The sequence below is a fragment of the Cyanistes caeruleus genome, chromosome 2 (genome assembly GCF_971803275.1).
Source record: "Cyanistes caeruleus chromosome 2, bCyaCae1.hap1.1, whole genome shotgun sequence".
In the NCBI taxonomy this organism is placed as follows: Eukaryota; Metazoa; Chordata; class Aves; order Passeriformes; family Paridae; genus Cyanistes; species Cyanistes caeruleus.
This window is the reverse complement of record NC_141702.1, coordinates 35,551,889-35,574,417: the sequence shown is the minus strand read 5'-3', so window position 1 is coordinate 35,574,417 and position 22,529 is coordinate 35,551,889. Positions and strand designations below refer to the sequence as shown.

Here is a 22,529-nt window from a genome sequence, read left to right as displayed (position 1 = left end):
ATTTTCCACTACCAGCTGTCCAAGCTCACTGATAGTTAGCACTTAGCTCACTAAGAGCTAAGCTAACCAAGGTTAACACACCTCTTGAAATGAACTGCAAGAAACAAAGCCCAACAAATATAAAACATCTTGCAATGACTTCAGTTATATCTGTCTCTTATTTTGTTTCAGCTGTAGAATTCTGCACCTGGGAATTCTCCCCAGCCCTTAGTCCTTGGAGCCAATATTATTAGGGCAAATGGGACATGTTCAAATCCTGAGCACTCAGAGCTATGAAGACATGTAACAGTCTTCAGGCAAGTAATTGAATGGCTAAACACGAGTTCCTAATATTCTGCCAGCTATTATCAGCAGATACCACGACAGCAAGAGACAGAGCTCCCTTGGAAAACAGCTCCATAAAATGGAATGAACTCAGTTGAAAACTTAAGACCACTGCAAACCTCACTGCTTTTCCTCTTGAGATGCCAAGTACATTGCTCTGACCGCCTGCAGTATAAACAGATAGCTATTTAGAAACTTGTATAAAATAAAATTCCAAAGCAAAACACTCCAGCAATTCTCTGTGAGCCTTTCGTCATCTGGTGGGAGGCTGCAAGACTAAGGATGACAGGTGTCAGACGTGCTGAGTAAAGCCTGGCTGAGAAGCGCTCGGGTGTTCTGGCAGTGAAAAGCCCCGTGAAGTGGTGCAGAAAGCAGGAAGGCTCAGATCCAGAAGGATCTCTTTGTGTATATCAGTCTTTTCTCAGATATCCAAAAAGCCATATAAAGCATGAGTCAAGCATATAGAAAAACATAAAGCTACAACTGGCATGCTTCATTTAGGAAAACACATATGTTGGCAGTTTTCCTTCTTCTCTACCTCACTTGGGGTCCAGGTTCAGACATCGGTTAAACACTTTCCTAGCTTTGATGGACATGAACCTTCAGGACAGATTTGAAGTTAAGCCTGTACTTTACTACCCTTAGGAAATGCACCTAATCAGGTTCTGCTGGTGGCTGAAACAAGGCTTGACAATGAACTTACAATGTAGTCCATAAACTTCATGCAATAAAAAAAAGTAGTGAAATGTTCTGAAAGTGAACTAAAAATCCAGCCAGTTCAAGATTTCATCTCATCAAGCACAAAGACAAAGCCATTTTTCAGGCTAAGTACTTCTGGCACTAGAGTTCAAATCTCAGGTGAATAAAGGTCCTGGTTATGGCAAGCATTTTCAAAAAAAAAAAAAAAAAAAGTCTTGGCTGTCAAACACTCAGTTCTGTCATGCTGGCTATTTCCACAGTAAGGAAAGTGTGTTGTGCTTTGATGACACAGGTCTTCCCCTGTCCATTTTATCAAGCAGCGAAGAGAAAATAATTGAAAAAGACAAGGCCTCTGGCCTTCTGGGTGCGTTTCGCACTGTGCATGTCAATGCAAGGCTGCAGCCTCATGCTCCCAGGCATGCTTGGCACTCACCCTGCTGCCAGAGCTCTCAGGACACTGATAAACTCTTGATATTGCTTAAAATAGAAACCAACCATTCCTCTTCACAGCACACATCAAAAAAACATGCACAACGTGATTTCTACAAAACTTTACACTGCTGATCAGAAACTTACATGACAATTAGGCACAGCATATACTTCAGATTCTTTCTAGATCCTCAAACATATGAATGCTATCATGAGCCCTTCATCACTGAGGTTATCATTGTGGTATGCCATGAACAAATCAAACCTTAAGAGATTGCACAGATCTTCAGACTAAGGTCAGGAGCCAAAATCAGGTATAAGAAGGTGAGATTCAGTATAAAACATCCCAGCTGTATCCTGTTGAAGGATGATGGGATGATCTGCACAAATGTCAAATCAAACAGTTCTTACCAAAGTACTTGAGCTTCAGAAAACGCTTGCTAATGGTCCTGCAGCTCCTCTGCTAAAAGCTTTTCACACTTCATTATGCCCAACTCAGAATGCTTTATGCACAACAGAACAGCTGACCCTGTTCTCCCTCTGAATATACTGGAGTTACTAATATGCAGTTCTTTCTCACCAAGACGTGAAAGCATTAATGACTCACCAGAACATAAAGAATCAAGAGGACTTGGGGTTTTCCTAAATCTCAGATTGCAACGAAAGAAAGGAATTTCAGAAATTAACTTTCCCAGCATCTTACAATGAATTTAACACTGTGTTCTGGAAGGCTTATACTCCTGAATCTGACCAAAAGTACCACTGGGAGGTGGTACCCTTTTTGAACACATAGTACAACAAAGGAATCCGGATCAGAACTTCTAATGATTGTGTATTCCAGTGTCATTCTGTAATAGTTACTAGTGTCAGAACTCTATTCCTGACAGATCTTACAGGCAAAACTCTTACTGTTTCTACAGAAAATACTCAAGCTGGTGAGAGGAGAAAAATCATTGGCAATTACTTTTTACCAAGTTAGCTGAAACATATTCTTTCCAATTAGGATTCAAACACGTTGATAATTCAGTAACATCCAGGAGACAGATGATAAGGGAGGGTTTCATGAAGTGACCCTTTCCAGCCTGAATGCAGCTTCCAGTGTAGCAACTATTACTGGGGAAGGGCCGGTTTCACCCACAAAGAACTAGCTTTCCCTAGTAATAGTTAAGCAGCAACACAGTAGGGTTTGGCCTTTTAATAGTTTAATTGCTTTTTCTTGTTGAATGCCAGCAACTCCCATTCACACCTCGTAGTCTAAGGAGATCTTAGGAACAGTACAACAGCTTCAGTTTTGGATATTTTAATCACAGCATTTTGTTGCTGTTCTTGGTAAAAGATGTGAAAGTCAGCACAGACAGTAGAGAACTGGCAAAAATCTCAAAGAGCCTCTGCCCAGGAAATAATTTTGACTCACAGTTTTTGTCAAGCCTGTTATCATCCATTATAGATAATTATCACTATACTGAAGACTGAAATTGAGAAACAGGGAACAAAAAAAGCTATACTGGTGCTATGTGTTTGTCCTCCAAGACGCATAAGGGGTGCCATGCTTTCAGAGCTGAGCAAACAAATTTTGGTATCAAAGCAGTTTTGCTTGGGTGGGGGTTTTTCTCCCCTTTAATCCCTATACACACATTGTTCTTCTGATAAAATTCAGGTACTTAAAGCAGCAAATGCCTGTGTTGATACTGTAACATTCATTAACCTACCACATACCTCTCTGTATTTGCACTGCTTTATGTCTTTTTTCTATATAAATTGTGTATCATTAAGTTATCTGTACAGCAGCTGCCAAGAAATAACAGGACAAATTTAAATACCCATTCTTCCTTCATTCTCCAAGTCCCGAAGTAACCTGTTAACAGGACTTGAATCCAGCCAGCATTCAAGAGGCCCCATCTCAGACAGATTTTGTAAGAAGTGTCACTGGCATGAACATACCTACACCCTGTCCAGGTCAGTCTACTATTTTTTATGCCTCCCAGTCATTTTCTTTTCCCCAGTAACAGCCAGATCCATATACACTTCACAAAACATAACTGAAAATCTTGAGAATAGAAATCTTGCATTATTCCCAAACATATGAGAATAAGAGAGTGGGCTTTCAATTAATCTGCAGATATCTGCAGAGGATCAAAGCATGTATTCTAAAGCCTGCAGAAAAACAGGTAAAATACTTACTCGTAGCACTGATTTGGCTATAATTTAGTTAAATTCATGCAAATGTATGAGACCTGAGCATTTTAACGAACTGAAAAGAGCTAAAATCCCGTGTGACTATTTTTAAAAGAACAGATTTATTCTAAAGATCCTTCACAAAGACCAAACCAACTATATTCTGCAGGATATGCACAGCATGTGAGAGTTCTGAATATTTGATAATTTCACCCAGAAATTCCTTCACCAATCAAAAGGCAAGTGGTTTCCTCACCTCACCTTAGATTTGCTCAGGAACCTTGCTGTTGTAGGGCAGCAGGCTCACAGAGGGGAATCTACTTTTAAAAGTTGCAAAAATGCCCCCTTTTTAAAAAAAAGGCTTTTTTATATGTAGAGCTCACTTCCCTTCTCAGGAAGGAGGCAGCTTAACCAAAGCCCTGCTGAATTTAAGATAGTTAACTATAAAACAAAAACAGGAGTAAACTCACAGATTCAAAATTAAGGGATTTAGAGGGAGATACAGAGAGATCCCACAGTGCAACTGCTGTCTCTCAAGTCAGTCAGTCACGTTTTTTATCTTCAGTACCTAAATCTTCTGATAAAACCCAAAGCAACTCCCAGAGTGGCAAAGCAGGAGTTCCTGCATGTTCCTTCTCTGGCCTGACACAAGCCACCTTGGTCAGAAGAGGGTTCACAAAGAAGTCTCTCAGCTTCCTGAGTGCCCTTGTTGGGTCTGTAAATACAAGAAACCGAACACGAAACTGCAATGTAACAACAGTAAGGCTACATGGTAGAAACAGATCACAGCCTGATATGTGCCCTCCCACCACATGTTCTGGAGCTTGCTTAATGGGGCACTGTCTAGGATGTCAGGCACCCAGAAGCAGCAGGGAAGCTCCTGGGAGAAGGACTGTGCTGGAACAGGAAGACACCTGCCTGAACAGTTCGCTCAAAGGCTCACAAGGGACCACCACATCTGCTAGGGATATGTCACAATGCCCGTCCACCCTCCAGCCACACAGCAGTACCTGGGGATTTTAGACTTCCCATTCCTTATTTTGAGTTCAGTAACCTGCAATAAATTAATGTAATATAATGCAATGTATTTTGCAATATAGAGAAGTTTAATTTTTGAATGCAGTTGAAATAAAACTAGTCCTGCTGAGTAGTCAAGAATATTACAAAAACTTCAGCCAACCTGGAGCTAAGGTTATCAACTGGCAGGCCGATGCCAGCACACTTACTGACCTGTTATATGATGCCAAACAGGAAATATAATGGCTGAATTCTTCCTACCTTTCTCTTAACAGAAGCATTGGTTTCACTTTTTCTCCTCTATTTGGCTACTGATTTACCTTTTATTTGTAAGGAAGAGTATATTAAGCATCCAAGGATTATTTTGGCTAGTATTTTACAGTTTCCTTTATGAAATAAAGCCCTTCACCAATTGCTTTATGAGATCTTCCTTGCCTTAAAATTAGCTTACTTGCACCACTGTTATCCACAGATCAAGATATCTACTTTTCTTTTCACAGACAACACATTATTCATTCTGTTTAAAAAAAAAAAAAAAAAAAGGATAAACCTCTGTCTTCATTTAATCAGAGCAAAGAGAAAGCTGAACTTTCATGTCAGTTTCTAAGGCATTTACTAGTACTGACTGCAGGTCCGAAGTGACTTCATATCTTCCGACAGTGATCTCTCTGGAGATCACAAAGAGCAATTCTTTTATTTTTATTTTGTTTTCACATGTATCTTTACTGCAGTTTATTTGTACAGGCAGAGCATTTTATAAAGGAACCCGAATTAGATTAAAATGCAAGACAGACATTTGTCCATTAGTTCAAGAGAAAGGGGAAAAAAACCCAGTAGTTGCCTTGAAAAATTCCGTGAGTGATTTCCTGATTTTCTTTCTTACATTCTCAGTCCCACTTGGAAGTTTTCCTCCTCATATATCTGGACCCCTCACTGTCGATTGCTTCGTAGAGGTCCTTTTTATTCTCTGCAGTTGCATGCAAATAACCAAGATAGGCCACACAGAGGCTAATTGCTATCAGTCCAAATGCCATCACAGGTTTGTTCTGACAAGAAAAAAAAGTGGTAAATGTTTTTAGTCAAAACATTTTTCATTAAACTCAAACATTACATTCTTCTACCTCAGCTTAGAAACTGAACAGCAAACTATTGTGACATCTGCAAAAAATCATCACTGCCTTCTTGTAGACTGAATTTTCTGACAGCAAAAGGACTTCCTTTTGAAAAAGAAGATTCTTTCTAGAGACAGCACAGCACATTGCCCAGTACTCTGTATTTTGGTTGGAAATGCTGATTGAGCATGAATGAACCAGACAAAACCAATTACTGAAGGTCTCTACTACAAATTTTTAATAGAATTCAACTGGATATACTACTGGGACAATGCACTCTGGTCCTGCTTGAATACAATCCTCTAAACCACATTTTGTATTCTTATCACAAAATCTACTTTTATTGCACTAAATCTATACTTATTATATGCACAACATTTCACTCATTGCTGGGTTCTGCAAATGCAAATAAAACCTGAGTATCATCAATTTAATTATAAAAGCAAGAAAAAGGAAAACCCAAAATACTGAGAAGCTACCAAAAATCACCTCATTTCATACCAAAAAAGTTTGCATTGTATTATTTGTTTCCTTTTAAATATTAAAAACCACCCCTGTTGTTTTTATTACTTAATAATAAATAATAGTATTACTTAACCTGTCAAATTACATGGGTAATATACATTTAAAAAGTCTTTCTGAAAGCAGCTTGCCCAGGTACAAAAGAATCAGACAATATAACAGCAAAATAAAAGTTGCAATAAACAATGTAACATTCTGTGCTCTCAACAATCAAGAGTGGAAAAAAGTAAAAATATTTTTAGCTACATTTCTGAGTGGTTTGCATAACAAAAGATGTTTACATAATGCACAGAGAATTGTAACAATTACTTTAAAGCAACTGTATATCTTCAAGCAGATTTAGTTTCAGAACAACTGTCTTACAGGTTTAATGAAAAGCTCAGGGTTCACAGCCCGGAAAAGCATAGTTGTCTGAACATTCCTCAGTCCTGGTTTTCTCTCTTTGAGTGTTTCATTTTCATTTGAAGGTTTGGTGGAAGACATTTTATTTAATGTTGAATAGTTCCTAGAAGTGGAATGAAAAACAGGTGTAATATCTGTAATAAAACCGGGAGATTTTTTTTACTTTATTTTTCACATTCATTGCATGAATAATGCAAATCCACACTCAGTTTGTCTTCTAACAGCATGAATTTTAGCTAGTGTAAATATTACTGATCACCTCCAATGTCACCTGGAGGTAGCTTAAGCACACCAATTTACAATCCTGGTAATTTTGTGCATCCTAAAATCAACTTTTGGAAGTTCACATCTTCATATAGCCATTCTAAATCTCTTGATAATGGGCTTGGGGTTTTTCACTTGCCTTTGGCCAATGCTTTAGCTACCTGTGGACCAAGTAGGATCAGTCTTCAGATCACCGGCTAAAAAGACAACACCAGGAAAAAATTTATTTTTTAAAAACTATTTTACATGGCAGGACAGCCCGAGCACTACTGTAGTGCAGTCACTTTAGCCACCCACCCCAGCACCCAGGTCTCACTTTTGCACGCACTGGGCACATCACAAATGTCTTGGGTTCAAACTGAAAGAGGGGGAAATTAAGCTCCTTGAAATGTGCAAGAAATTCTTTATTCTGGGGGTGACGAGGCACTGGAACAGGCTGCCCAGAAAAGCTGGGGATCCCCCATCACTGGAAGCGTTCAAGGCCAGGATGGACGCGGCCCTGAGCAACCCGATCTTGTGGAAGGTGTCCCTGCCCCTGGCAGGGGCGCTGGAACGAAATGATTTTTAAGGTCCTTTCCAACCCAAACCATTCCATGAGCACCTGAGCAAAGGTGGAAAAACAAGTCTTTGGCAGATTACTGAGGGGCAGAGGAGACACGGTGCCGGGGATGCCCTGGGAAGGGAAGGGCAGCGCAAGGGCAGTCACACAATCCCATCCGGAGCGGCGAGGAGCTCCTGGCGCCGCCACCGGGACAAAGGGGGCAGTTTGACCCTAATCTGGAAAAGCCCAGCTGGCACTCCCGGGACCCGCGGGACCACCGCCTCACGGAGCGGGGCGGCTGAGGGGGCACTCACGCCGCGCGTGCCTCCCCGCCCCCCTCGCTACTCACCGCTCGCGGCCAGCGGCACCTCCCCGCGGGGCGGGGCTGCGCCTGCGCGCTGCGCCCCCTCCCGGGCGGAGGCCGGCGGGGCGAGCGGCTCCCGCCCCTCCCCTTCCTTCATTCGTGTGGCGGCGGCAGGAGCGCGGTGTCCCGGAGTGGGGCTGTGGAGCCGCCTGCCCACGATGTCCCAATATGTCATAGAGCCATCAAGGCTGGAAGAGACTTTTAAGGTCATTCACGCGACACTACCACTGTAACCCATCTCCACTAAATCACCCAGCGCTAGATCCAGACGCCTCTTGAATACCTGCAGAGATGGTGACTCCACCACTTCCCTAGGAAATATTTCAACGCCTGATCACCCTAACAGTGAAAAAATATTTTTCTAATGTCTAATCTAAACGTCCCCTCTTGCAGTTCAAGGCCGTTCCCTGTAGTCCAGTCACCACAGGCATGGCAGAAGAGACCAGCCCCAAAAAACTTCTTTCAGGGAGTTGTGGAGAGGGATAAAGGCCCCCTCAGCCTCCTCTTCTTTAGAATAAACAACCCCAGGTCCCTCAGCTGCTCCTCATAAGACATGTTTTCTAGACCTTTCAAGAGCCTTCTTGCCGTTTGCTGGCCACACTCCAGCACCTCAATGTGCTTTTTAAAGTGAAGGGCACAGAAGAGAATGCAGCATTCAAAAACAGTAAGTGGGATATGGGGAGAAGAACTGGCTTGATCAGATGGGCCCTTCACTGCTGAGCCCTCTCCTAACACCTGAGCATGGTCACAGCCAGTCCTGGCTTCATCCTCTCAGCAGCCTCCCTTCACATACCGACAGACACTGTTGAGGCCCCCTTTTAGTTGTCTCTTCTCAAGGCTGAACAGGCCCTGCTCCCTCAGCCTTTCCTTGTAAGAGAGATGCTGAAGTCCCTTGATCATCTTTGTTTCCTTTCACTGCTCCCACTCCAGGAGCTCCACGTCTCTATTGTACTGAGGAGAACAGAACTGTCTGGTTGATCTCAAGTGTGGGAGTGAGGAAGGGGTGATTCATGTGGGGACAGTCTCTGGGAGTACAGCTAGCTGAACAGAAAAATATGCTACAATTTAAATGTCTGACTTCAGTTGTGTAGATCCAAACCCAGGACTTTGGGCATTGGGCATCTGGAAACTCCTGGTTGCATAAGTGCTGCTGTGTGGTGGTGTTTTGTTTCCTTTTATTTGTAAACAGTAAAATTAATAAAATTACTTGAAGTCCAGAGGAATCAAAGCCCATGTGGTTGCCTCTGACTGCTTGTGCATCCCTTTCTACCTTCACTGGCTTCAGTGCCACCAGGCAGTTTCAGCGACATTATAAAGTAGGGGAGAAATTTGGAATTTTGGGAAAAACAGTACCTGGAGGGTAGAGCGAGACACAGATCAGTGCTCCCTTAGGTAACTGGCAGGCAGAACTGAGATGTGATGGATAGTATTACAGTTTTAGCAGCAGCAAGCTGCTGGATTAGCACATGTAGCTCTGGATTCACCAGCCCTGGCTCACACTTTTCTGCACCTGGAGGGTGAGTGAGAGGACTTTGGTGGAGTGTCTGGTTATTGAAGCCTGGGAGGCAGAAGGGAACAAACATAAGTTTTGGCCAGCTGTGGCTGAACACAAGCTGGCAGTGTGCCCAAATGGTCAAGAAAGCCAGTGGCATCCTGGCCTAGATCAGCAATAGTGTAGCCAGCAGGACCAGGGTTTGTTCCCCTGTGCATGGCACTGGAAAGGCCACACCTTGAGTGCTGTGTCCAGTTCTGTGTCCCCTGACTACAAGAAAGACGCTGAGGTGCTGGAGTGTGTCCAGAGGAGGACAACAAAGCTGCTGAAGGGTCTGGAGCACAAGTACCATGAGGAGACACTGAGGGAGCTGGAGTTTTTCAGCCTGGAGAAGAGGTGACTCGGGGGGAACCTTATCATCCTGTACAACTACCTGAAAGGAGGTTGTGGTGAGGTGAGAGCTGATCTCTTCTCCTAAGTAACAGCTGACAAGACAAGAGGAAATGGTCTTACATTGCACCAGGGAGCTTTAGATTGGAGATTGGCAAAAATTTCTTCACTGAAAAGGTGAAGGGAATCTGGCATTGTATCAAGCTGTCCAGGAATGGCTCAAAAGACATGTGGATGTGGCAGCTGTGGATACGGTTTACTGGTGAAAACAATGACTCTAGGTGTACAGTTGAACTTGATAAACTTAGAAGTAATTTCCAACCTTAATGAATCTATGATTCTATGAAATGTAGAGGTATCCAAGCTCACAGGGATTCCTGTTCCATGTTTTCCTTCTGCAGTAATCAAACTGCCTTTCTTTCTTTCTTTTTTTTTTTTAAAGATGGCCGAGTAATAATAAATTGCATGTTAACTTTTCATGTCTAAATCCAGATGGACTATCTAAATTTTTTTTTCTTGTTGTGAGCAAATATAATAAGGTGAGAAAAATAATAGGGAAATAAGTTTAGGTGTCAGGAGAGGATTGAGTGGTATGTCTGGGGTTTGTGTCAACAATTAATTCACAACATACCATCTGCTAATCTGGTAGCTATTGTTTTGGTGGCATATGCCATGCAGCTGATTTTGTTTGGAAACTATTGAGTAGAAAATCTGAGTGAAGCTGCTTTTGTTTGTTTTCATGTTTGTCTAATTGAAAGAAGCCGATGTGGGGCTTTTGCAAGAGCTTGGTTTTTGGGAAGGTAGCTTGGTTTTCTTGAGGGGAAGGGGGATTTTTTACTGTCATATAGGAGATGTTCCTCATACAGCTCCCAAAATTTTTCCCCCACAAATTTTTTCCCCCACATTTTGGAAGCCAAAAGAATTACATGAACAGAGAGATGGTTCACTCACTTACTGGCCCGTGCACCCCTTCCCAGCAGTTACACTGCCCATGCAGATAAAACTTCTGATCCAAAGTCAGACAGGGTCATGATTGTTTTTTCCAGATTGTGGTAGGATGGGTTTATGCCAGAACACATTTGCAGTATATTGGTTTCAAATATTGTTAGGTTGCTGCTACTTCTGTAGCACTTCCCTTCTTTCTTATACAGGACAGGTAAGTCCCAGATATCATTGACAGGGGAAAATCCTACACAAAGAGCACCACTGGCTAAAAATAAAATTTTCTTCATATGAAGAGCTTCGGGATAAGGCTTTGTGTGTAAAAAGAGAAGCAGAGAGGATGTAGAAACAGGCTTAGGCTTTGATGTGAATGTTGGTACTTGGCATGTATTAAGCATGTGCCAACTAACCAGATTAACTGTGCAGTGATGAAAAGCTTGGACTACTTACTGTTTCTAGTTTTGCTTTATGACAGTGGGAAAATGTTGTATTTTAATTTTAATGTGAATATTATGTTGCTATCATCTCAACAGGATGTTGAAACATTCAATCCATTAAGGCTTATGAAGTTGTTTGGCATATTATCTAGGTGAGACTCTATATAAAGTGTAGAATAGTAAACATCTGTGGTATTTCTGAGTCACCCATCCTCTTAATATCTGAATATCTCTCCTGAAAAGAAATCACACAAAAACCCCTTCCGTTTCTAAACCTGAGGCTGTTACTGAGATTTATTTTCCTTTCAACAAAATTCCTTTGGGATTCTGCATTCAGTACTGTGCTTTGTGCCATAGCCATTCACAACCTAATAGCAATTTCTGCTTTTCTTGAGGCTCACATGCCCTTATCATTTGAGCTGCAGAAGATCCTCTGTAGAGAAGAGAGCAAAGCCAGTGCTGTGCCCCGCAGACATGGTTAGAATGCAACAGCCAGCCTGGTGCGGTCTGGGGAGCAGCACCGTGCCTCCTGCTTTTGCTGACTGACCTCACAGCTCCTGCTTATTTCAAGTATTGCACAAGAACAGAGCTTTGCATTGTCTTCAGAATAAAGATAATGTGCTTCAAGCTACTGACAAGCTTATCCTTGCTTTAGAGACACAGTTACAGTGCTGTTGTGGTCAGAAAAAATCCTTTTTGCATCGACACTGGGATTTCAGCACTGGTATGACTTGTAGTGAGAGGGGCAACTACCACCACACGTTTGTTAGAGTTTTGATATGTAAATGTGAAATTCACATTTTAAAATTATTTTTTAAATGTTTAAGACACCATGAGTTTCACAATGTTTTAATTAGAGTAGACAGCTGGGACTTTTTTTTTTTGTTTTGTGCTGAACAAATCTGGGGGAGAAGGGGAAGTAAAAATTAGTAATTAGAAGTACCTTTTCCTACTTGCTCAAATGATGAGAGTAACCATTGTTTCACTGAGGCATGTGAAACACTATGGCCATACCGAAGACATAAATGCATAAGAAACAAACAATACCAGTTAGTGCCACAGGGGTGGCACTGAGGGTATTGAGGGTTTTCTGTGCAGTTGTTGCTCTGCTTATGTCAGTCTCAAGAGTCCTTATGCTGATTTTCAGCAGCTTTTGCTCCTTTGTGTTGTTCCCATTGAAAGAAAGCTGTTTTCAGACAGCAGCATGCACTGTTTGGGACCCTACCATTGACAATCCAAAATAGTTTTAAGGCAATATGCATTTTAAAACCAAAAATCTCTTAGTGTGACTCTTCTGCGTTTCCTAACATGTGTATGTCTTCTATAATACTTGTTAGCCAGCCATGTCTCTGTGAGACAAAACAAATCACCCAGCCGTGCTTTCCAGCAAAGATTAAAGAAATTGTTATTCTTCAAACACTGATCAAGCTTATAAATCTTTTTCAACTGAATTCAGTATGGAAGGAAAAAGGCACTTTGTTTGAGTGGGTAAATTGGTTCTGACTGGGAACAGAATATCAAAACTCAAAGCATCCGCTCTAGAAAGAAAAAGGTGGCTTCTACTACAAAGAAAGAGCAGAGAAACATGTGCAGCCCTGAATTTTCTAGCTACAACAATATACAGCCAGATACCTTACAGTGAGGTTTAAAGACAAATTTGAGCTAAGACTGCATCTCCGAAAAGGAAGGGCAAAGTGGGACCTCTTTTCATTTGTAATTGCTCTGGATTTCTTTGCATGCAATGTTATAATTGCTCAGCCTTGGAGTATGCCAATTTTATTCCCTGGTCCATGGCCAGAAAAGAAAAAAAAAATAAATTATTTTTCAGTTGGATGGGCAAGACCCTCTAATGTAAGCAGGGCAATGCAGTTGGGAAGGCAGCTGGAACTGGAGGCACAGACCAGGACTGACCTCTGCCTCTGACACCAGGACTCCCAATCAGTTTAAGGTGTGAGAACTTAAAATCCTTTCTCATGTAGGCACTCCTTCTAATCTCAGGCAGGGAACACAGCTCCTATGAAGACTACAGAGGGTAGAAATTTTGCAGTGCAACAGAACAAACTCTGTTGTAAGGGACTCTGATATACAGTGTTCTGGAACTCTTCAGATTTTCTGCACCTTAGAGTTGTCTTTTAATATATAAACACCACCACATAAAATAATAGAATCATTAAGGTTAGAAAAGACCTCCAGATTGCTGACCCTGAGATGAGCTCAGCTGGTTAGAGCATGTTGCTGATAACACTTGTGTTGTGGCTTCAATTCCTGTATGGGAATTGAATTCACTTTAAGAGTGGGACTTGATGACTCTTGTGGTCCCTTCTGGTTTCTGTGATCTCTGAATCCAATGTTTGACAGAACACTGCCATACCAATTAAACCATACCACTAAGTGCCATATCCAGTCATTTTTTTAACACTTCCAGGGATGGAAGTGTTGATTGTTGAACTGTATAAAATTGGCCTCAGCGCATTGATCCAGCTTGTCCAGATCCCTCTGCAGATCCTTCCTGCCCTCAACACTTACATTCAACTTAGTGTCATCTGCAACCTTACTGAGGGTGCATTCTCTCCCCTTGTTCAAGGTCAGGTTCATTAGTGAAGATGTTAAACAGGGCTGGCCCCAATACTGATCCCTGTGGGACACCATTAGTGACTGGATGCCAAATGGATGCAGCACCGTCCACCACCAGTCTCTGGACATGGCCACTCAGCCAGTTTTAAACCTGGAGAGGAGTGTGCCTGTCCAAGCCATGGGCTGCCAGCTTTTCCAGAAGAATGCCCTGGGAAACGGTGTAGAAGGGCTTTGCTGAAGGTCAGGTAGACAACATCCACAGCCTTTCCTTCATCCACTGGTGGATCACCTGGTCATAAAAGGAGATGAGGCTGGTCAGGTAGGACATGTGACATGTCTTCCCTACCCCAGGCTGGCTGGGTTGGACCCCCTGGTTGTTCTGTACATGCTGCATGATGGCACTCAAGATGTTCTGTTCCATGACCTTCTTCAGCACTGAGATCAAGCTGACTGGCCTGTAGTTTCCTGGATCCCCCTTCAAACCCTTCTTGTAGATGAGTGTCACATTGGCCAACCTCTATCCCACTGGGACCTCCCTAGTTAGCCAGCGCTCATGATAATGATAGAGAGGAGTTTGGCAACCTCTTCAGCTCCCTCACTACCCTTGGATGAATTCCATCCGGTCCCACAGACTTGTGAGGGTCCAAATGGCTCAGCAGTCTACCAACCACTCCTCTTGGAGTGTAGGGGGTCTACTCTGCTCCCTGTCCTTGACTACTAGCTCAGGGGGCCCGTTGCCCTGAGGATCACTGGCCTTTCTGTTGAAGACTGAAGCAAAGAGGGCATCAAGTACTACAGCCTTCTCCTCATCTTTGGTTACAATGTTCCCCTACACAACCAATAAGAGGTGGATATTTTCCTTGGCCTTTTTTACGTTGTTAATGTATTTATAAAGCCACTTCTTATTATCTTTCACAGCAGTGGCCAGATCAAGTTCTAGCTGAGCTTTTGCCTTTCTTATTTTCTGTCATCATGACCTAATGACTTGTGCACTTCCTTAGTTGCCTGCCCCATCTCCCAAAGGTCATGAACACTTCTTTTCCCCTGAGTTTTAGTAAAAGCTCCCTATTCAGGCTGGTTTTCTTTCATACCAGCTCATCTTCCAACACATGCCAATGGCCTGCTCCTGTACCTTTAAGATTTCCTTTCTAAAGTATGTCCAGCCTTCATGGATCCCTTTAACGGCTGTTTCCCAAGGAACTCTGTGAACCAGTATCCTGAACAGACCGAAGTCCATGTTCTGGAAGTCCAAGGCGGAGGCTCTGCTGATCCCCCTTCCTTACTTCACCAAGGATCAGAAATTAATATTTTGTGGTTTCTATGCCCAAGATGGCCACTGACCACCACACCTCCCACCAGCCTTTCTCTGTCTGCAAACAGCTGGTCAAGCAGAGCACTGCCCCTGGCAGGCTCCCCTACCAGCTGTGTTAGGGAGTTACTTTCCACACACTCCAGAAACTGCCTGGACTGCCTGCTCTCCATTGTGATGAGCTGCCAGCAGGTATTTGGGAAGCTTTGCATTGCCTGCAGTCCAGCTCCAAGCTCTGGCACCTTTAGTCACCCTCTGAAGGCATCACCTTCTCTGGGGACAGTACCAAGGTGCAGATTCAGACACACGTGTAAGGCTATGTGATAGTTTCCTCTCTGTAAAAGTACCAGACATCCACATGTAATTCCCAGATAATAGCCACAGTAAGTTTCAGCTAATTAAATTATACTATGAATAAATTATAGTGTGAAGAATTAATTTAAGAGGCAAGGAGTTCAGTCGTTCTGCTTATTTTGTAATGTTATCCAGCAGAATGGCCACATCCCAGGTAAAAATGGCCACCAAAGCCCTGACAGGAGCTGCATAAGGCAGGGCATAAACGTTCCATTGCTTAGTTATTGAAAGTAAAGTTATAGGCTTCCTGGTGGGGAGTGGTTCAGCTGCCTAGGCCAATGTGGAAACTGATTAGCATGTACAGTAAACAAAATACATTTCAATAACAGAACCCAGGCTTCACTTGCTTGGGAAAACCACTGTATTTTAAAATTCTAAGAGAAAAGTTTTTCTGAGCATTTGTGTAATGTATTATTAGGAGTCCTGTGTGTCCAAAAGAACATGTGTGTTTTGTGGACAGGTGACTTTCCCAGGAGAACATAAAATGAAAATCTGATATAAAATGTCAAAGAGCAAACAGGATGTGAGTTAAGGCTCACAGCACATGTCTTCAGGCTGTGCTGCTGTGCTACTGTGAAAACACAGAATGCAGCATCTGAGCCTGATGCCAATGAGTGCTCAAAAAATGCAGATAAATCCTGCAACTTCAAATAAATGCCAGTTTCCTCATATCTTTCTGATGATACAAGATGCTTTATGGCTGTGGTTTGAACTGTGTGCCAGCAGAGATGATCAGGTTGCACTCATTTAGTTTGCATTACCTAGGAGATAAGTAGTTCCATTTTCCAGGCATAAGGCAGTAACTCCCTGTCTCAGAAATGAGCTGTTGTTTGTTAATTCCTCTAGAGAGCTAGGATCCAGCTGTAATCATTCACTGAGACACAGGTAAGTTAGATTTTCTTGTTATAAAATACAGTTTCACTGAATGAGAAGTTGATTTTCTAATTAAATAGGCTTGATAGTAGTCTCATGCAAATGTCCCATCAGCCAACATAAACCATGGACATAATCCTCTTTTTGCTGCACTATTGCAGTACTTCATAATATTACAGACTTAAAATCTCTGTGATGTGACCAGTGGCAATTTCTTGTCCAAGTGGAAATCTTTTGACTTTGTCAATTATTTTTTTTTATTTTACAAGTTGACTGAAGTGTGACAATAGTAACAGTAGCCTGAATGGAACAATAATATTTATTAATGTTGAAGATCATTTGCTGCATAGGGAGATTTTTGTTTACATCAGGAGAGCATGGTAGAGATGGGTTATCTGTTTGGCACAAAGGTGAGAAGAAATGCAGTTGTAGTCATGTAGATGAGATATGGATATCATGACTTTAAAAGAATTAAGTAATTTTGACTACTGAGCTTAATTTTTAAAAAATACATCATTTACCAAGTAACAAAGAAAACAGTGAACTGCTTCTGCCCTCTCAAAACCCATTCATAGCTGCAGAGAAGAGACCACAGCAATTAGCAGCTGGCAAAGCATCACACTCAGCAGCTGCTGGCGTTTTAAGTGGTGTTTGTGGTTTCCCTAAATACAAAATAAGATGGGATTTTGCCTTAGTTTAGGAGTTGTATTTTCAGGAAAGTGAATGTTTGGCAACTAAGATCCTGAAGCACAGAAAGAAAGATTTGTCCCATGCCACTGCAGAAACCCATGTGAAGGCCAGATGTAAAAGCCAAATCAACCAGCTCCAGTATTGTGCTAAATGACCAGCTGATCCTTCTTCCATCTAGTGTTTCCTTTTCCTTCTGTAGGTGGCTGACAAATAAGTATCTAGGTTAATGTCTTTACATACCACATGTCTATTTTAAACCCCATTTATTTCTGTTTTTAATATCACAGTAGTTAGAGGTTTATCTCTCAACGGACCAAAGGGCTTACTTCTTACTCCAAGGAGTTAAAAGTTAATAATAGGCATAGAAGAGTGAGAGGTTAGATCCAGCAAGCCAAGGCAGGTGAAAGCAAGGACTGGGCTATGAGGGACTGTGGTTCTTTTCTTAGCTTTCCCTCTGATGTGCTGAGTGATGCTGGATAAACCATATCTGTCCCTTGGCAGCACATGTTTTTTTCTGTCTAGATTGACAATGTTTGTAGGAGAGGATGCCCTTTTCCATAACATGTTAATGAAGGGTTCATATCAATGAATTTCATTCTAAAGCGTCTACAGTGTCTAATTGTAGTCTGTGCATGAGAGAAGAGCAAGCTATTACCAGTATGTTTACTTCTGCCATTTGGGGGCCTCTTCTTCCCCTGGGAGAAGGATGAAATAGGAGGAAAAATTTTGGCTCACATCAGCCTTAGAACCACGGACTTCGCTGCACTACCAACTACTAACAGTGATCCTGGTAGAAGTGAAAAACTTGGCCAGGACACAGACCCAGGAGGGCAAAGTTAATTTTTATGTCCTCTGTTTTCTGTTGCTGACTCTCTCATAAGGACCTGGAGATCACCGTGGCACTCTTACCACTGAACAAGAAGCAAAGTCATTGCAAGGTTAGTGACTTGGAGCAAAAATTTTTCAGCTCCTATAGAAGATGCGCAGCAGTTGGAACAGCTGGTGCACGTGCAGCTTGGTAATGTGACTTTGAATCAAGTGATACTGTTCCTTGGTGCTCCCAGGAGGTTTCCTGATCCCTCCTCTTCTCTAGCAGAGCACTGGAATAGATGCAGCATGCTGAGGGGACGAGCGGAGCTTCCATCAACTTAAGAATAATCTGAACTCCCAGGAGCAGTTTCTGCACATCTAAGCCTTTTCGGGGCTAGAGAACAAAGCAAATTGGTGTTTCTCAGCCTGTGGAGCTCACACCTCTGGTAGTCAGTAAGGAAGCACTAGGCAGTCCATGAAACAGACTCTAAAACCATAAAATGGATACACGCCTCCTTATATCAACAAACAGAAAAGATAAGGGCAAAATGCAGTTACTAAATGAACACCTGAAGTTAAGCTTCATTATTTGTTTGGTTGTTTATGGAAACCATTGTGCCAGTACTTGTTTTTTCTTTTCCTCATAACACTGGGAGGATCCTTGGTGTTTGGAAAAAAAATAGTGCTGTGATGATGTTTTGATTAAAGTGTAAAAAAAAAAAGACTCTATGGACTCTAAAGATTACCAGCTCTGCTTTTTATGGTTCTGTATCCTCTGTGATTTCTACTTCTGCTCTCTTCTTTATAATTTTTGCCACTATTTATGGTTCTCTTTCTTCCTGTTAAAAAAAAATTGTAGGTGCAGCAAATACTCCCCAACAATGTTTATATCAGGAAAAGGAGCTCTTCCATCTCTCAAACTCTGAGGATAATTTAGCTTGCTTGTACAGAATTGATAGATCCACTGTTCAGAGGCTTGTGTTCTTTCTCTTATTTCTCACTGTTCCATTTTCCAAAATACTGTGTCTCCTTCCTGTAATTTCCTAGCTCTTTGAGCTCCAAGTTGCCTGCCCTTTGTGCTTCTAATACTTAGGATGCTTCCCCACTTCGTCTCTAGTTATACAGTTTCTTCTTGCATTTTCTTACTTCCCAGTCACTGCCTTCCCCCTGCCATTTTCCTCCACACAAAAATACCTTTCCTGCTTTTAAAGTAATTAAATTAGCAGAGCTGATTGAAATCTAGGTGAAGTAATTCTCTGAGCACTGTGCTTTTCAATGGATGCATTACTCAATGCACATTAGCCAACCTCCTGTAGACCTCAGTGAATGACAGAAATTAATATTTGATGAATATATTCAACAACAATAGCATTATTCAAACACTTTACTCAATAAAGTACATTCAGCACACTCAGAAGTTAATGGTGCATTCAGGTTACTCTGTTTGCTCAGTGGAACACATGCCCAACCCCAAGAGGGAAAATCAAGTCACTGATACATGTGAGGGAAGTGGGGTGGAAAGTCTCTTCTGGTCATTTGTGCCTCTCATGAGCAGGACAAAGTGTATGTGTATGTTAGTGGGGGTGTTTAAATCCCATATAGGGAATAAAGGATGTATGTGATGAGGAAGAGAGATTACTTGCTCTGTTTCCTGAGTGGCAGATCTTGTTTTCATGTTTATCACTTGTACTTCAGCTAGAAATGAGAAAAACAAATCAACATATTTCTAATCTTCAGCTTTTGTTCAAACTGGGGTGTGCTTGTGTGTATGGAGCAGAGGGTTGAAGTAAATCTAACCACAAATCCCTGCTTTTCACTTCTTGCTCCGTTTAATGTTTCCTTGGTGCAAATAATTATCTTCTACAGCTTAAGACTCTCTAATGCCTCCTTGGTAATTTCCAGTAGAGGCCAAGTCTCTTTTGTGGGCCTTATGTCCACAGTACCAAAGAGATTCCCCCTTTAATGGTTTTATAATTTTTTTAAAACTTTGAGTCATTTCATTTTCAGCTTCAGCATTGGACAGTACCCTGACACAAATTGATGTAATCAACATTTCCCACAGTCTACTCAATTTCTTTAGCTAGCTTCCCTTCTTGACTCCCTTTGTTTCTTTCTGTACAAAATAAACTTTCTCCACATTCTAAGGCTGGAATGTCTGCTTGGCTTCACGGATTTGGATCACACTTTTCCTCACTTGTCCTTAGGCTGAATATAGCCAGAATATAATTTTGCTAAAGCATCATGCTCTGACACTACTCAGCATCTACTACCATGGGAACTGCCACTTCTTGAAGTGTTACAAAACCTCATACCACTGCCATATTTTTCCTACTGCCCAGCTATGTGCTCACTAGATGATTTTTTTTGTTGCCTGAATCCTCAGCTTGCTCTGAATTTCATAGAGCCCACTTAATATATTTGCCTTCTCTAGCCTGAGCTAACCTGAGCCCTCATCAGTCTTGTGCCTGTGCTGTCCCATAAATTCAATTTTCTCGTTTACCTGTTGAGTAACTCCTTGTCTTTGAAGTCCATTTTACTTTTACCATTCCATATGTTCTTTGCAACGCTTCAGTGAATTAATTGTATTTTCAAAGGATGCAAAAGCATCAGTTAACATCCACATCTATAGCAACAGTGGTCAGAAAGCAAACATAACCTTTCCAAAGCACATTTGCAGCTCCTTTGAACAGGGAAGCTGTGCTAGTTACAACCCAAACAATACTACAAAACAGGCTCTGTGACCCTTTAGATTTGAAGCTGAAGGCTGTTCTCTACAGCCATTTCTCATTATCAAGTAAAGGCTGCAACTGTAAAAAATATAACCAAAGTTCTGCACACCTCTGACTGCAGAAGCACTGCAGACTACAAGACCTGTCCTGCAGTCCTTCAATAAGTTTCAGTTTCTCTTCAACAGAGCACACAGACCAGGAACCACCTTCAGTTCTGTGGAATCCCTGATGCCTCATTACTAAACATCTAGGTAACAGAATGTGTTGCTCTCTTTCAAATTAGCTTTGCAGGAATTTCATCCATCCAATCTTCTGTCTGGTTAGAATTTGCCCCTTTCTCAGGAACTGTTGACTTTAGTCAAATTCTTGATGCCTGTTTTCTTTGGTCAGGACTTCTTATTTTCATTATATTGTTCTTCTCAATGTGAGATTGGCAAAGAAAGTGTAAAGTTGCTCTTTTCTAATCCCTCTTGCTGCTCAGTTAAGGAAGTAGCAGCTAAGCTTTGGGTAAAAGAGACCTCGAGGTAAATTTCTTTATCTATATTTAGGTATACCCATGGCCTGATTTCCACCAGTGCTGGTGTACACTGATTTTGGTTCCTTGCTGGTTGGTATCTTTCATTTCTGTTCACCTGGAGGCTCAGAACTGGCGTAACTCCAACCATGGACTGATAGGTGAAATCAGGCTTTTTACATTAGAAAGGGATGGTGCACTTACAGTGGCCATCAGCAAAAGCCCCCTTGCAGCTGTACTTGTTTTCCATGGAATAACAAAATTCAGAATTCCCTCCAACAGTCCTTGTGCACATCTTAAAGCCTTAGGAGAGGCCTCTTGAGGTTTCCCTTCAAATCTCCAGCAGACAGCTCATCCACAAGATGCACACTCACACACTAACATTCACTCTTGCTCAGTGAATGAATGCTTTGTTTCCTTGCCTGTGATTTATTACATAGTGGTGTGTTCATGTTTGCTGTTCAGCTCCTTGGAGACTATTGTGACTGTGTGTTACTTATTTAGAAAGCATTAAAGCCCTGAAGCTCATGTCTTCAGAATTTTGATTTAAACTTCTGCTTGAACTCTGTTTGCAGACGTGGAAGACAGGAATAGCTCTTTAATGAAAAAGTAACCACACTGCCAAACATATTTTAAAGCATAGGAGCATATGTTTTAAAGGATATAAGCTGCTATTTCCCTGTTTTCTTTTTTATCTGCAGCATAAAGGAGTAGCTTGGTAATCATTCTTGGCAGTATAAATCAGGAATGTATTAATTTCTGCAGCTGTCCCTCAGTTCCTCAAGGTAGTGCTCAGCTCTAATGGTAGCAATGCAGGAATATCCAAACAACTTCACTTCCCAGCAGAAGCCTGACCATAGGCAGAGGTCATGAAGGGCTGCAGAACCGGGGGACAGCAAAAGAAGCACTGAACTTTCCCTCTGTGTTGAGCCTTACAGAATCACAGAATCATTTAGGTGAAAAAAGACCTCCAAGATCGAGTCCAACCATTGACTAAGGTCCACCTTGTCAACTAGACCATGGCACTAAATGCCCAGTCCAGTTGTTTCTTGAACGCCTTTAAGGGATGGCGACTCCACCACCTCCCTGGGCAGCCCATTCCAGTGCCTGAAAACCTTTTCCATGAAGCTTTGTGATGCTGTGGCCTGATGACTACTCAAACTTGCCAGTACATTTACTTGTTCAATACATCAGGAGTACCTGCAGCTACAGAAGTGTCAGTGGGATTTGCGTGTTCCACTGCAGCCACAGACAGATACATTTTCTCTCCTGCTAGGCAGAGCTTGCAGAAGCAGAAGATGAGATGAGGACATTAAATGACATAACACAAAGATTTGTAAATTTCTCATTTCCCTCCTCACCTCATGTCTCCTGGTCACTGTTCATGCATCCACTTTGTGCTCTTACAGAAGGAAGGAGCTTGACACCCCCCAAAAAACTGTAACACGCACGCACACGTATTTTGGAGTAATGATAGGAAATACAACAAATAAAATCCAATGAAGCAGGAAAATATTTAAAATATTGCACAAATTTAAAATATTGCAAAAGACAAAAAAGAAATCA

General features: G+C 41.9%; 1 protein-coding gene and 1 long non-coding RNA gene across 6 annotated transcripts; one reads left to right on the top strand and one right to left on the bottom strand.

The window, feature by feature from the left end:
* Positions 1–4,712: 4,712 nt before the first annotated feature.
* LOC111925753 (small integral membrane protein 8) lies at positions 4,713–11,209 on the bottom strand. 5 transcript variants are annotated; one of them, XM_086876503.1, is made up of 4 exons: positions 7,835–11,209; positions 7,106–7,141; positions 6,642–6,783; positions 4,713–5,690 (listed from the first exon to the last, which is right to left on the bottom strand). In XM_086876503.1, the coding sequence occupies exons 1-3, from the start codon at positions 8,058–8,060 to the stop codon at positions 6,767–6,769; spliced, it is 279 nt and encodes a 92-aa protein (XP_086732629.1). In that variant the 5' UTR covers positions 8,061–11,209; the 3' UTR covers positions 4,713–5,690; positions 6,642–6,766. The 5 variants fall into 5 exon arrangements, with proteins under 5 accessions (XP_086732629.1, XP_023778053.1, XP_086732627.1 ...); XM_023922285.2 differs by lacking the exon at positions 7,835–11,209 and adding an exon at positions 7,546–7,688 and having other exon boundaries at positions 7,084–7,141; XM_086876501.1 differs by lacking the exon at positions 7,835–11,209 and adding an exon at positions 7,546–7,688.
* Positions 7,975–11,588, top strand: LOC111925754 (uncharacterized). The gene is made up of 3 exons (XR_002862436.2): positions 7,975–8,055; positions 11,207–11,262; positions 11,506–11,588. It is a non-coding gene; the product is annotated as an uncharacterized LOC111925754 (long non-coding RNA).
* Positions 11,589–22,529: the final 10,941 nt, after the last annotated feature.

Bases quoted from the DNA above. Each gene is read 5' to 3' on its own strand.
- LOC111925753 (XM_086876503.1), bottom strand. From the start codon at position 8,060: ATGACCTTAAAAGTCTCTTCCAGCCTTGATGGCTCTATGACATATTGG. The intron at 7,142-7,834 runs GTGAGTAGCGAG...TTGTCTTTTTAG, and splicing joins GGTGCCGCTGGCCGCGAGCG to CCGGTGATCTGAAGACTGAT.